Source organism: Oncorhynchus clarkii, chromosome 11 (genome assembly GCF_045791955.1).
Source record: "Oncorhynchus clarkii lewisi isolate Uvic-CL-2024 chromosome 11, UVic_Ocla_1.0, whole genome shotgun sequence".
NCBI lineage: Eukaryota > Metazoa > Chordata > Actinopteri > Salmoniformes > Salmonidae > Oncorhynchus > Oncorhynchus clarkii.
Window position 1 is genome coordinate 34852717 of NC_092157.1, and position 16362 is coordinate 34869078.

A 16362-nucleotide genomic window follows, 5' to 3' on the forward strand; every position below is an offset into this window, starting at 1 on the left:
GCAGTACCAGGACTCTCTCTCTCTTTCTCTCTCCCTCTGGTGCAGAGAGCAGTCACAGATTCTCTGGCTCAGTCATGTCTGAGAACTGAGTGGAACGCTGGCTTCACCCCCCCCCCCCTCCCTCCTCTCCTCTTTCCTTACCCTGCCCAGTGCACTCCGCCTAACAGATGATTAAGTCCAGACCTTATATACTCACTGCTGTGTCTCTGCTGTGATCAAGCCTTCCATCTCCTTACCCCCCCCCCACTCGCTCAACCTACCCTTCCCCAGAGAGGAGAGGGGCATAACAGAAAGATAGCGAAGGAGACGGAGAGAGAAGCTTAGAGAGGAAAGGGGGCATAACAGAGGGATAGGGAAGGAGAGAGAGAGAGACTGTTGCTGTGCGTTTCCCCTATCTTTACCATTGTCGCCTCCCTGCATTGAAGACACACACAGAATGAATTTCAATTGGCCACCGGCACTACCAGCTTATAACATTAGCTTTACCCTCACGTTCTCTCCCTCTGCCTCCATCAACCCTGACGGCACACCCCAACTTTATTTCTTTATTTCTCACTCCCTCTACTATCCGTCTCTCCCTCATTCTTGTTCCCTCTCTCTCTCTACCTATCTCTTTTACTTTCTCTCCCTCTCTCTCTCCCATTGATGGGAATCCTCTCCCTTTCGGTGTCTCAAAGGCCGGTATTTATGAGTACATTCACTCTGCCTCCAGGGGAGAGCTGTGCTGTTAGCGTCACACACTTTCAGTAAGCAGCAGCATTTCTTCAGACTCTCTTCATTCTACAGGAACCGCAGTGTTTTTATTCCTCCTGCCAGGGAGTCACTTCAAATCAAATCAAAGTTTACTGGCCGCGTACACAGTTTAGCAGATGTTATAGCGGGTGCAGCAACATGCTTAGCGCCGAACAATGCAGCAAAATGTCAACAAGTGTCTTCAGTGTCTGCCGTTCTTATAGCACAATGTTGCTCTTTGTTTGATTCCGGCTAATGTATTAATATTATGCAGAGATGACACTGATAAAGCGGCATCTGCTGTGCTGTGACTACAACAGACAGCGGTAAACACGGGTGTCCCCTACACCGCTCGACGGGGCAAGGGCCGCCACTGATGGTGTCTCTCTCTCCTCTCCTCCACTGCTGCTGCTAATATACAGTGACTTCGGAAAGTATTCAGACCCCTTTACTTTTTCCACATTTTGTTACGTTACCACATCATTCTAAAATGGATGAAATAAAATACATTCCTAAGCAATCTACACAAAACACCCCAAAACGGCAAAGCAAAACAGTTTTGAAAAATTATAATACAAAAAACATAAATACATTATTTACATAAGTACTCAGAATCAAAATTGAGCTCAAGTGCATCTGTTTTCATTGATCATCCTTTGATCATCCTTTACCTGTGGTAAATTCAATTGATTGGACATGATTTGGTAAGGCACACACCTGTCTATATAAGGTCTCCCAGTTGACAGTGCATGTCAGAGCAAAAGCCATGAGTTCGAAGGAATTGTCCACAGAGCTCCGAGACAAGACTGTGTCGAGCACAGATCTGGCGAAGGGTACCAAAACATTTCTGCAGCATTAAAGAATGAAAGAAGTTTGGAACCACCAAGACGCTTCCTAGAGCTGGCTGTCTGGTGAAACTGAGCAATCGGGGGAGAAGGGACTTGGTCAGGGAGGTGACCAAGGACCCGATGGTCACTGACAGAGTGTTAGAGTTCCTAAAGAATCTTCCTGGAGGACAACCATCTCTGAAGCACTCCACCAATCAGGCCTTTATGGTAGAGTAGTATGACGGAAGCCACTCCTCAATAAAAGGCACATGACAGCCTGCTTGGAGTCAATGTAAATAGTCCGGATGACTATTCAAAGACTCAAGGACATTCAAAGACTTGTCCCGAAGCCACTCCTGCATTGTCTTGGCAGTGTGCTTAGGGTCGTTGTCCTGTTGGAAGGTGAATTGTTGCCCCAGTCTGAGGTCCTGAGCGCTTTGGAGCAGGTTTTCATCAAGGATCTCTCTGTACTTTGCTCCGTTCATCTTTCCCTTGATCCTGACTAGTCTCTCAATCCCTGCCGTTGAAAAACATCCCCACAGGATAATGCTGCCACCACCATGCTTCACCGTAGGGATGGTATTGGCCAGGTGCCTGGGTTCCTCCAGAAGTGACCCTTGGCATTCAGGCCAAAGAGTTCAATCTTGGTTTCATCAAGCCAGATAATCTTGTTTCTCATGGTCTGAGAGTCCTTTAGGTGCCTTTTGGCTGTCATGTCTCTTTTACTGAGGAGTGGCTTCCCTCTGGCCACTCTACCATATAGGCCTGATTGGTATAGTGCTGCAGAGATGGTTGCCCTTCTGGAAGGTTCTCCCATCTCCACAGAGGAACTCTGAAGCTCTGTCACCTCCCTGACCAAGGCCCTTCTCCCCCAATTGCTCAGTTTGGCCGGACGGCCAGCTCTAGGAAGAGTCTTGGTGGTTCCAAACTTCTTCCATGTAAGGATGATGGAGGCCACTGTGCTCTTGGGGAACTTCAACGCTGCAGGAATGTTTTGGTACCCTTCCCCAGATCTGTGCCTCAACACAATCCTGTCTCAGAGCTCTACAGACAATTCCTCGTGGCTTGGTTTTTGCTCTGACATACACGGTCAACTGTGGGACCTTATATAGACAGGTGTGTGCCTTTCCAAATCATGTCCAATCAATTGAATTTACCACAGGTGGACTCCAAATCAAGTTGTAGAAACATCTCAAGGATGATCCATGGAAACAGGATGCACCTGAGCTCAGTCTCATAGCAAAGGGTCTGAATACTTACGTAAATAATGTATTTCAGTTTTTTATTTGTAATAAATGTGCTACAATTTCTAAAAACCTGTTTTCACTTTGTCATTATGCTGTATTTTTTTATTTAATCAATTTTAGAATAAGGCTGTAACGTAACAAAACGTGCAAAAGGGAAGTGGTCTGAATACTTTCCGAATGCACTGTAACAGTACGTACGGATAACCTCCAGCGATGCTTTCACACCTACTGTAATCAATCAATATATATTAATTCCCTATCTGGACTGGGTAAACCTTTTTAGAGCTCACTTGTCAGAATTAAACACGGCGCATTCTTTCCTCGATGCGTTGATAAATCAGGTCAATGCTTCATTCTGTGGCAGATGTAGCAGGTGTCACTGTTTTGATGAAGGAGCATCAATGCAGGCAGAGACCTCTCCACCTTTCGGAGGCAATTGGAGGAGGGTAGAGGAGGGGGGTACTTTCACAATTGATCAGAGAAGTGATCATCACTCACTCTCTGGTGACACAGTGACCATGACAAATAGCTGAGGGTCGTGATACACCGCTCTGCAACACAATCTGTGCTATCTGAATAAGAACACATGGAAATGAGTAGCGTTGTGAGGGTGCAGAGTATCTTTCAGGGACATGGACCTAACAGGTACTATACTATTCCACTCGAGGCCACCAGTTACAGTTGAAGTTGGAAGTTTACATACACCTTAGCCAAATACATTTAAAAATTCCCTGTCTTAGGTCAGTTAGGATCACAACTTTATTTTAAGAATGTGAAATGTCAGAGTAATAGTAGAGAGAATGATTTATTTAAACTTTTATTTCTTTCATCACATTCTCAGTGGGTCAGAAGTATACATACAGTCAATTAGCATTTGGTAGCAATGCCTTTAAATTGTTGGGTGAATTTTGGCCCATTCCTCCTGACAGAGCTGGTGTAACTGAGTCAGGTTTGTAGGCCTCCTTGCTCGCACACGCTTTTTCAGTTCTGCTCACACATTTTGTACAGGATTGAGGTCAGGGCTTTGTGATGGCCATTCCATTACCTTAACTTTGTTGTCCTAAAGCCATTTTGCCACAACTTGGAAGTATGCTTGGGGTCATTGTCCATTTGGAAGTCCCATTTACGACCAAGCTTTAACTTTAACTGATGTCTTAAGATGTTGCTTCAATATATCCAGATTATTTTCCTCCCTCGTGATGTCATCTATTTTGTGAAGTGCACCAGTCCTCCTGCAGCAAAGCACCCCCACAACATGATGCTGCCCCCCACGTGCTTCACGGTTGGGATGGTGTTCTTCGGCTTGCAGGCCACCCCCTTTTTCCTCCAAACATAACGATGGTCATTATAGTCAAACAGTTCTATTTTTGTTTCATCAGACCAGAGGACATTTCTCCAAAAAGTACGATCTTTGTCGCCATGTGCAGTTGCAAACCGTAGTCTGGCTTTTTTATGGTGGTTTTGGAGCAGTGGCTTCTTCCTTGCTGAGCGGCCTTTCAGGTTATGTCGATATAGGACCCGTTTTACTGTGGCTATAGATACATTTGTACCGGTTTCCTCTAGCATATTCACAAGGTCCGTTGCTGTTGTTCTGGGATTGATTTGCACTTTTCGCACCAAAGTACGTTCATCTGTAGGAGACAGAACGCGTCTCCTTCCTGAGTGGTTTGACGGCTGCGTGGTCCCATGGTGTTTATACTTGTGTACTATTGTTTGTACAGATGAACTTGGTACCTTCAGGCGTTTGGAAATTGCTCCCAAGGATGAACCAGACTTGTGGAGGTCTACAATTTTCTTCTGAGGTCTTGGCTGATTTATCTTGAGTTTCCCATGATGCCAAGCAAAGCGGCACGGAGTTTGAAGGTAGGCCTTGAAATACATCCACAGGTATACCTCCAATTGACTCAAATTATGTCAATAATCAGATGCTTCTAAAGCCACGACATTATTTTCTGGAAATTTCCAAACTGTTTAAAGGCACAGTTAACTTAGTGTATGTAAACTTCTTACCCACTGGAATTGTGATACAGTGAAATATAAGTGAAATTATCTGTCTGTAAACAATTGTTGGAAAAATGATTTGTGTCGTGCACACGGTCGATGTCCTAACCGACTTGACAAAACTATAGTTTGTTAACCTCTCTGGGATATGTTGGACGGTAGCGTCCCACCTGGCCAAAAGCCAGGGAAAATGCAGAGCGCCAAATTCAAATAAATTACTATGAAAATCTAACTTTCATGAAATGACACATGCAAGATAGCAAATTAAAGCTACAATTGTTGTTAATCCAGCCAGCATGTCAGATTTCAAAAGGCTTTTCGGTGAAAGCACACAAAGCTATTATCTGAGGATAGCACCTCCGTAAACAAAGAGAGAACGCATATTTCAACCCCAGGCGCGACACAAAACGCATAAATAAAAATATAATTAATGCCTTACCTTTGACAAGCTTCTTTTGTTGGCACTCCAATATGTCCCATAAACATCACAAATGGTCCTTTTGTTTGATTAATTCCGTCGATATATATCCAAAATGTCCATTTATTTGTCGTGTTTGATCCAGAAAAACACTGGTTCCAACTTGAGCAATGTGACTACAATATATCTCAAAAGTTACCTGTAAACTTTGCCAAAACATTTCAAACTACTCTTGTAATACAACTTTAGGTATTTTTTAACGTAAATAATCGATCAAATTGAAGACGGGATGATCTGTGTTCAATACAGGAAGAAAACAAACTGAAGCATGCTTTCTGGTCACGCGCCTCTATCTAACAGTGCACTTCAAGTGACCCTCGTTCAAGATGGCCGTACTTCTTCATTGCACAAAGGAATAACCTCAACCAATTTCTAAATACTGTTGACATCCAGTGGAAGTGATAGGAACTGCAAGAAGGTCCCTTAGAAATCTGGATTCCCAATGAAAACTGTTGAAAAGAGAGTGACCTCAAAAAAGACAAATCTGAATGGTTTGTCCTCGGGTTTCGCTTGCTAAATAAGTTCTGTTATACTCACAGACTATGATTAAAAAGTTTTAGAAACTTCAGAGTGTTTCCTATCTAAATCTACTAATATGCATATCTTATCTTCTGGGGATGAGTAGCAGGCAGTTGAATTTGGGCATGCATTTCATCCGGACGTGAAAATACTGCCCGCTGTCACCAAGAAGTTTTAACAAGACTGGTGGACTGGTTGAAAAACGAGTTTTAATGACTCCAACCTAAGTTAATGTAAACTTTCGACATCAGCTGTATGTATCAATACTACAAGCTGTCACGTGTTTAATGAAAATACCAGCACACCACTATTTATCAGAAATACAAAGTAATGATTCACAGTGATAAAAAAAATACAAGGACACAGAGGATTCAGATACAAGGATGTCCTTGTCTATTATTCTGAGGAAAGTACAACGCGACTTGGCAGGTCTCAGTCAATGTCTGTCCTGCAGACATTCTCAATCAATCACTGATAATGCATCCCAAATGGCACCCTCTTCCCATGTACAGTACACTACTTTTGACATGATCCCATAGGGCTCTGGTCAAAAATATTGCACTATATCGGGAATAGGGTGACATTTGGGACGCACACATCCTGAAACAGCAGGTGCCTGAAGATAAAAACTGCCCTGCTTGTAACAGAGGGCACTGTTCTCTAATGCTTCCTCTCCTGACAGGACAGAGGAAGGAAGGAGAATATGCAGGCATCCATCTTACATCTTGCACTCAGATAAACAAAACAAGGTTACTCCTGGATATATTACACTGATTCTATGCCATTCATGGGCATGAATGACCATACAATTAACATAGAAACAATCTAATACTGCAACAGAAACAAAACATTTTCTATTTTAATTTCGTCTCCTAGATAGTTTAGTACCTATTCACAGTGGCGACCCGTCATTCAGGGCAGGTGGGGTTAGAGCCTGTTTTGAGACCGACATTTTTAGCAAAAAGAATGTTAAATAAAATTATTAAAATATATATTTTTGGGGTGGGGCTTGCCTGTTTTGCATGTTATCACATTTGCAAACAACGTAAAAAATTATATATATCATTGAGTTAATAAAACAAACAAACATGGTCTCTTTTTTGTTTTCTTGAGAAAGGCAGCTCCAAAATGCAGGTGTTTCAGCCTAGCTCAATGCTTTCTGTGGTGGTAGCGCGAGCCAGCAGAAAATAGGAGCATTGCGCCGTGATTGGATCAGTGTTCTGCCACTCATGGGGACACTACATCACAGGCCAAGTCTAAGTCCTTAGTAAGAGTAGACGTTGAACATTTAAGCCCTTTGGGTCCTGCCATAGAGATACATTAGAAGAGCCCTTCCAAGAAGGCTCAAGGTCAATGGCCACAGATAAAATGACTGATCATGTCAACATCTTACTTTCAAAATCTTAGCTAGCAGTCATCATCATGAATCAAGTCGACAATCTCCTGGCAAATCCTTTTTAATTATTTTCATATGAAGAGAAATAATGAAGATAAATGACAGATACAACAAATCGGTGCTCATCGGCCATTGGGCATAAACAAGTTGGAAATAGCAAATTCAACAATGAGTGGTTTGGAAGGAATCAGTGGCTAACTGCAAGCATTTCAAAGCAACCACTTGCCTGCTATTCATTGGAGTGGCTGTGTGTGTTTTGTTTCTGAGTTCCCACTATAAATCCAGAGAATGCCAGACTTTGATGACAAATAACAAAATTTGCCCACAAAGGAGGCTGTCTAGTTTGAGAAACAGACACCTCACAAGTCCTCAACTGGCAGCTTCATTAAATAGTAACCGCAAAACACCAGTCTCAAGGGGCGACTCCAGAATGCTGGCCTTCTAGGCAGAGTTCCTCTGTACAGTGTCTGTGTTATTTTGCCCATCTTTATCTTTTATTTGTATTGGCCAATCTGAGATATGGCTTTTTCTTTGCAACGCTGCCTAGAAGGCCAGCATCCCGGAGTCGCCTCTTCACTGTTGACATTGAGACTGGTGTTTTGAGGGTACTATTTAATGAAACTGCCAGTTGAGGACTTGTGAGGTATCTGTTTCTCAAACTAGATACTCTAATGTACTTGTCCTCTTGCACAGTTGTGCACCGGGGCCTCTCACTCCTCTTCTGGTTAGGGCCAGTTTGCTCTGGCGCCGACAGAGATGGCAGCCTCGCTTTGCATTCCTAGGAAACTACGCAGTATTTTGTTTTTTTACGTGTTATTTATTACATTGATAACCCAGGTAATCTTAGGTTTTATTACATACAGTCGGGAGGAACTACTAGATATAAGAGCAACGTCAACTCACAATCATTACGACCAGGAATACGACTTTCCCGAAGCGGATCCTGTGTTTTGCCCACCACCCGGGACAATGGATCGGATCCCAGCCGGTGAACCAAAACAACGACGCCGTAAAAGGGACAGACGAAGTGGTCTTCTGGTCAGGCCCCCGGAGACAGGCACACCGCACACCGCTCCCGAGCATACTACTCACCAATGTCCAGTCTCTTGACAACAAGGTTGATGAAATCCGAGCAAGGGTAGCATTCCAGAGAGACATCAGAGACTGTAACGTTCTTTGCTTCACGGAAACATGGCTCACTCGAGACACGCTATCGGCATCGCGCCGACAGAAACAAACATCTTTCTGGTAAGAAGAGGGGTGGGGGGGTATGCCTTATGATTAACGAGACGTGGTGTGATCATAACAACATACAGGAACTCAAGTCCTTCTGTTCACCTGACGTAGAATTCCTCACAATCAAATGTTGACCGCATTCTCTACCAAGAGAATTCTCTTCGATTATAATCAGAGACGCATATATTCCCCCCCAAGCAGACACATCGATGGCCCTGAACAAACTTTATTTGACTCTATGTAAACTGGAAACCACATAGCCTGATGCTGCATTCATTGTAGCTGTGGATTTTAACAAGGCTAATGTGAAAACAAGACTCCCTAAATTCTATCAGCAGATTGTGCTACCAGGGCTGGTAAAACCCTGGATCATTGTTATTGTAACTTCCGCGTCGCATATAAGGCCCTCCCCCGCCCACCTTTCGGAAAAGCTGACCACGACTCCATTTTGTTGCTTCCAGCCTATAGACAGAAACTAAAACAGGAAGCTCCCGCTCAGGTCTGTTCAACGCTGGTCCGACCAATCTGATTCCAAAATTGCTTCGATCACGTGGATTGGGATATGTTCCGCATTGCGTCAAACAACAACATTGACGAATACGCTGATTCGGTGAGCGAGTTCATGTTGTGTAGTAAGCTGTTAGAAGCCCATGTGCCTCACCCTAATAATTTGGTCTATTTTAACCAACTCGGTATTGTAAACACATTGTTCGTTGCCAGGGTGTGCTTTTTGCAGACTTTTTTGTACAGCTTTGACAGTGCTACTGATAGTAGTGGTGGCGCTTGGCTTGCACATGCAAATTCAGCATACACAAGATTCTATAATAGAATTGTGTTATTATTTAGTGTTTTTTTCACATATATCTGTTTTGACACGCAAAGACCCAAACGGGCCTTCAATGTGCCTCACTCTAATAATTTGGTCTATTTTTATCCTCTTAATTTCGCCTCCTGTTATAACTTGGTGGTGCACATGTACTGTTTTAGAGAAATGTAATCATTGAATATTGTAAGATCTTTCATTGTCTGATTATATGCACCCTTTATTTATCCTACAGTTTTGACTTGGTGTACAGCGAGTACACTGTAAGAATGGCCCATGTTCTGAATTCTGTCGCTGTACATTTCAAAATTGCTGAACAAAAAGTTATATTGACTACGTCCGTCGTCGCTCGCTCACTAATGTCTTAATCAAAATGACGGATTGCCTCTTATCCACTTGTCGTCTCCTTATGCCATAGTTTGTACATCTCAATTGTCAGTAGAAACCAAATTTGTTTAAGGAAGTCAGCCATATCAGCTATGTTTTTTTTAAAGGCAGTAAATGAGGCTGAATGAACTGTTCGCAGACATGCCTCTGCTGATGTAGCAGTGGTAAGGTGTTGGTACTGCTGTTGGGAGCTTTATGTAGACCTTAACAGTTTGTGGGCACCTTTTGTCATCATTATAGTGCAATGAATGTATTGTTTAGGGTTGTGTTGTGTAGTGACATTTCTGCCATGCATCCCACATTTTTTGCTTGTTTGCCTCACCAAGACATAAATGCTGAAATGGCCACTGCCTATTCATATAACTTCAACTCTAAGGATAGGTCAAACATGCATGCAAACACTGACTGACAGTCATTAGCTCATAGTCATGATGGATGTATAACTCTCTTTATTTCTTACCACCTGATGGCAGTCTTGCTGTTCTGTGCCGGTAGCTTAAACTGTGAAACGATGTGCTACCATAAACCGGCTTACATCAGCCAGGCCATCCGTCCTTCTCCTAAGCCATTTATTTAGTATTCATGCACATTTAAAATAAATGGTTATTCTGTTATTATGATAAAAACAAAAGCACTGCATATGTAACCAACAAGAAGCAGCATGCTCGAGTCAGTTGTCTTTGGCTCATAGATCACAAAAAAGAAGTACAGTTGGAGACTTTGGTACATTCTCTCCACATTTGGTGTATCTCTAAACATTGTCAGCAGGGCTCAGGTCTATAAGGTTGTCAGCGGTCTGAACAGAGGCGACTAGGTTACTCCATGCCCTGTCTGTGTCCCTTGTATCCATTACATAAAACCCCCTAGGGTTGCCAGATCTGATAAGGAAAATAGCCAATAGGACGCTTACGTAACCCCTTCCCTCCATTAATGGGAGAAAACATAATCTGGCGGATGAAAAGAAAAGAAAAAAAGTCTGTAATCAAGATAACGAAAAAGGGGTTTCCTCCAACCACACCCTGCCTTTTAGACACCCCACCACCACTAGCTCCACTCCTATCCGTATGGAGAGAGGATCAGCATCCCAAATGGCATCCTATTCCCTACTTACATTGTGCACAAAGTATTACCAGGGCCCATAGGGTGCATCATAGTGCTCTATATAGGGCACTTTGTAGGTTATAGGATTACATTTGGGATGCATCCTGAGAATCATTCCATTTTGGACACACAAAGGGCCTAAAATCTCAAACAAATTAGACTGCGATGCCCTTCAATCTTTTATCCCTGCGATTATACAGTATCAGTTACTATCCCCTCAATGACATTCAGCTCGATTCCACTTTATTTATGGAATCCATCACGCAATTTAGTCCTATAGAAACTACTCCTTCTTCCCCCAGAGCTGGGCTGTGAGTTAAAGCAGATGGTGACCACACCACCACTACTCCCACTGCTGACTGAGTGATCCAGACCGCCACTGCTCTCAACTTCCTCCATCCTATACTGTTAACCTCATGGGTTACTATACTGTTAACCTCATGCCCTCTCGCTCTTCTCTCTCACACTGTCAACTTAATTCAATTCAAAAGGGGCTTTATTGGCATGGCAAACATATGTTTACCAATGATATATACACTAGATGACTGACAGGGGCACTGTTTTGAAGCCAACACGCCTCCATGTTGGTACTACTCCTCCTTTGTAAAATAGATTTTTGAAGCTATAGAAATGCATTTATTCATGTCTACATTCGTTTTTGCCAGGTATATTCTATTACAGACACCTTAATGCATATGTTCAAATTATATGTGAGCTAAACATAACATTTGTTAATGTAAAAATGCTTAAGGTATATTTTTTAAGAGTACTAATGTTACTGTCCCCACTACAACAACAAAAAACTGTAATACGTGTAATTTTGTTCTTGAAACGTTTAATTGAAATACTGTAGAATTCCATTTATTCTGAAGAGCCTACGATGTAATGAACACTCTGAACACTCGCCCACATGAATGCTGGGATTGAGTCACCATTGCAACAGGTGTGGTGTTGAGGGAGACGGGAGAAGAGTAGAAGGCACTCAACCAACGTCAGACAAGTTGCAACCCAAAATAATATGAGCATTTGGAAGGAATAGGAGAGACTCCCCACTTGACACACAATGGTTGAATCAACGTTGTTTTAGAGCTGGGCGATATGGATAAAATTGACCAATGAGCTGGGCGATATCGCAATAAATTGACCAATGTTTTTGGCTATAGACACATATTTTCTCTAGTGCCAAGTAATTACAACTGAGATGGGAAATAAGCTACAAAATTTTCCATACGCACAAAATGCTTATTTCTCAAAAATGTTATGCACAAGTGTATTTAGATCTCTGATAGTGAGCATTTCTCCTTTGCCAAGATAATGCATCCACCTGAAAGGTGTGGCATATCAAGAAGCTAATTAAACAGGTGCACCTTGTGCTGTGGATAATAAATGGCCACTCTAAAATGTGCAGTTTTGTCACACAACACTATGCCACAGATGTCTCAAGTTTTGAGGGAGCATGCAATTGGCATGCTGACTGCAAGAATGTCCAACAGAGCTGTTGCCAGCAAACTGAATGATAATTTATCTACCATAAGCTGCCTCCAACATCGTTTTAGAGAATTTGGCAGTATGTCCAAGTGGCCTCACAATCGCAGACCACGTGTAACCACGCCTGCCCAGGACCACCACATCCGGCTTATTCATCTGTGGGATCGTCTAAGACCAGTCACTCGGACAGCTGATGAAACTGAGGAGTATTTCTGTCTGTAATAGAGACCTTTTGAGGGGAAAAACTCATTCTGATTGGCTGGGCCTGGCTCCCAAGTGGGTGGGCCTATGCCAGTACTGAACAAAAATGACTGTCATGTGAAATCCATAGATTAGGGCCTAACTGATTAGGGCCTAATCCATAGATTAGGGCCTAGTGAATTTATTTCAATTGACTGATTTCCTTAAATGAACAGTAACTCAGTAAAATCATTGAAATTGTTGCATGTTGCATTTATATTTTTGTTCATAATAGATGACAACAGTACTGGTTGATTACTTTTTTCAAATCCAATGTATTTTCCACGCCAGGGCCGGTTCCAGGCATAAGTGACAAAAGCAGGGGTCGCTTAGAATACACTAGGTGCAAATTAGAAGTTTGATTGAGAATCAGCAGTTTTTAGCAGTTTTTCTCTTGTTATGTCCGTCACTGACAGTCCCTCAATTAGCCATTTCAGCTAACAATTTTTTGATTGGTAGTTAGTCTAGCCAGCTTTCTAAACTTGTAGTAATCATGGCCGAATACCGACCGGGCACGCAGGGCACGTGCCCTGGCACCTTGACCTCCAGGTGGCCCCCCATGATTTTGAGAGTCATTCTCACTCAGATATCATATTTATATGGCATAGATCACATAATGTACCTCAAACTATTATTATAGTTTTAAAAATATATCTAATTTCAATATGTATATATTTGGGGCTGAACATGGTGAGAGTCCTGATAACAAAGAGGGAAGATGATTAGACAATTTTAAAAAATGTCGGAGAAGATTAAAAAGAACTTGACAGCTTGATGAATAGGCTAGTGAAACAACACATTTTCCTCCTCATATTTGAAACCCAGTTCCCAGTATGGTGTTAGTTTAAAGTTTTAAACACTGCAGCCTCATACTTGTGTGAGAAGTGAAAATAATCATGTCCAACAAGATGGAGAGAGTGAGGAGGAGGGAAAGAAGGTCAGCTTAACCACTGTTATGATAAAACAATTCACAACTGTGTATTTATGTTAGTTCCTAACAGAGTTCCTGGAATGGCTGCTATTCCTGGGGTCCTCTTCCAGCAAACATCTAAAAGGGGATACTATGTCTGCTCTTCGCTTTGCCCGTCTGATCTTGTTAGAACCTTTCCCCCCCTCTCTGTTTTTTTTATATCTCTCTCTACTTTTCTCTCACTCCCCATCCTACTTGCTACATCATGTCTGGGTATCTCTCTCAGTAGGGTTGTGTCTCAGATGTACTGTAGTTGCTTGTCTGACCCTCGTACTGAACAACATTCCTGCCTCTCTCTTTTTTTTCTTTTCTCTCTCCTACTTTTCTTTCCTCTTCCCTATCCTAATTTCCACTTAAATCCAGGTATCACCTGCAGTGTTGTGTCTCAGATGTAAGTTACTCTCAGTCTAATTGAGTTTAGCCACGATGACTCAGAGACGTTAAACGGGGTGGGCCTAATGAGCCTGTTGGAATACCCAGGGGGATTGTGGGAATGGACGTGTGACAGCTTCACAGGACCAGTCTTCCCTCGGGGGTCGAGGGGGAAGGGCACGACATATCACTGCCGAGAAGACCTTCATCACCACCCCCTAATCTACCCAGCAGGTCCTTGCTGATCAGCTGTCAGTGCAATATAAACACATGGAAAAAGCAAATGCGAACATCTCGTAGCCTCAATTCAAACACCTTTTCTGTCTGAGAGAAAGGAGGTGGCAATTCCACAGCGTGCCATATTGGTCCGATACACTTCGATTGGCGACAAAGAGGAGGCAATCTTTAACTCCTCCAAAAAAGGCAGAAATATTTCGGCAGAGGCGCCTATCCTTAACCCGGTCTCTCCCACTCTGTCCCTGCAGGCCTGCTGCTCAACAAAGACCAGACATCGTGAGTGCTTCACATACACACTGTGTAGCACAGAGGGTCTGCTTTATAACAGGCCACAGTGTCAGAAGCCACTCTCAAGCACTTTGACTGCAAGTTCACATGGACTGTTAACATCCTGAACCCAAGCTATGTTTATAACGGGGGCTTTCATTGCAACATGCATTGATTTATATCAATGACTTTGCATTTTTTTGCTCTTACGCCAGTCTGAACATACCGGCTATGTACTGTAAACCATAGAAATAGAATGTTATAATTACAGTATATGCTGTAAACATCCAGTGCAGACACGATGTCATAAGTGTCCGATGAACGGTTATTGAATCATATATGCCTTGAGATATCATCACATTCATTCTATTAAGGTTACACTCATGGCCCATCTCTAACACATTCACAGTCAGATCACTCTCACTCTCACACCACACACTCTCACTTCAGCTCAGATTCACACTGCTAACAATTGAAATCACTGCCTTTACAGAAAAGTAGAGACCTCCAAGATACCCAGGTGGTAAACGGCTTGTAAATGGAATGTGTCTTCCCTTTAGATAAGCTGAACACAATGTGCTACTGCTTCCCTTACCTGTCGCACAAAGCTGTTGGTTGTTGTATCTGAAGAGGTGCTGCCGTCTGATCCTTTGAATCTGCCTTTTCTCCGTGCTCCTTTTCCATGTGACTTTAGCAGAAGGAGAAAACAGAAGAATAACATGAAAGGACCATTATCAGCAGGTAACACAGTAGAACCTGAAAAACAAGACATATTGGGAATTCATTGTTAATAGAGTGCTATGAGCAAAGTTTCTGGTGACGTTGAGACTGGTGTTTTGCGGGTACTATTTAATGAAGCAGCCAGTTGAGGACTTGTGAGGTGTCTGTTTCTCAAATTAGACACTCTAATGTACTTGTCCTATTGCCCAGTTGTGCACCGGGGCCTCCCACTCCTCTTTCTATTCTGGTTAGGGCCAGTTTGCGCTGTTCTGTGAAGGGAGTAGTACACAACGTTGTATGAGATCTTCAGTTTCTTGGCAATTTCTCGCATGGAATAGCCTAAATTTCTCAGAACAAGAATAGACTGACAAGTTTCAGAAGAAAGTTATTTGTTCCTGGCCATTTTGAGCCTGTAATCGAACCCACAAATGCTGTTGCTCCAGATACTAATCTAGTCTAAAGAAGGACAGTTTTATTGCTTCTTTAAATCAGAACAACAGTTTTCAGCTGTGCTAACATAATTGCAAAGGGTTTTTCTAATGATCAATTAGCCTTTTAAAATTATAAACTTGAATTAGCTAACACAACGTGCCATTGGAACACAGGAGTGATGGTTACTGAAAATGGGCCTCTGTACGCCTATATTCCATTTAAAAAATCTGTCGTTTCCAGCTATAATAGTCATTTACAACATTAACAATGTCTACACTGTATTTCTGATCAATTTGATGATATTTTAATGGACAAAAAAATTGATTTTCTTACAAAAACAAGGACATTTCTAAGTGACCCCAAATGTTTGAACAGTAGTTTACATATTACCTCATTTACCTCGACTAACCTGTGCCCCTGCACAATGACTCTGTACCGGTAACCCCTGTATATAGCCTCGCTACTGTTATTTTACCGTTGCTCTTTAATTATTTGTTATGTTTATTTTTTACTTATCTCTTTTTACTTAACACTTATTTTTCTTAAAACTGCATTGTTGGTTAAGGGCTTGTAAGTAAGCATTTCACTGTTGTATTCGGCACATCTCACAAATACAATTTGATTTGATTTGACTTGACTTATCGGGAATATACAGTGCTGTATTACAGGGATGAGGTGTTCATGTTGCTAGTAGCAACTGAAAAACCCCCAACCATCCCAAAGATGCTTTTTTTTTTCATTCCCACAGGTCATGTAAAGGATGAATATAAAAATAAAGCTATTCTGTTGGTTACTTAGAAACCGGGTATGTATGTCTATTTACTCGAAAATGCCCATTTTGGTGTAGGCACTCAATATGCAGCGATGTTAGGCAATGCTGAATGCCATT

At 42.3% G+C, this 16362-nt stretch overlaps 1 protein-coding gene across 4 annotated transcripts in view; it reads right to left on the reverse strand.

The window, feature by feature from the left end:
* LOC139420461 (voltage-dependent L-type calcium channel subunit beta-2-like) overlaps positions 1 to 16362 on the reverse strand; it is a 129768-nt gene that overhangs the window by 112326 nt on the left and 1080 nt on the right. For all 4 annotated transcript variants that reach the window (XM_071170632.1, XM_071170631.1, XM_071170630.1 and 1 more), the window contains exon 2: positions 14917 to 15009. In XM_071170632.1, coding sequence (XP_071026733.1) covers positions 14917 to 15009 — 93 coding nt within the window. The remainder of the gene's footprint in view (positions 1 to 14916; positions 15010 to 16362) is intronic.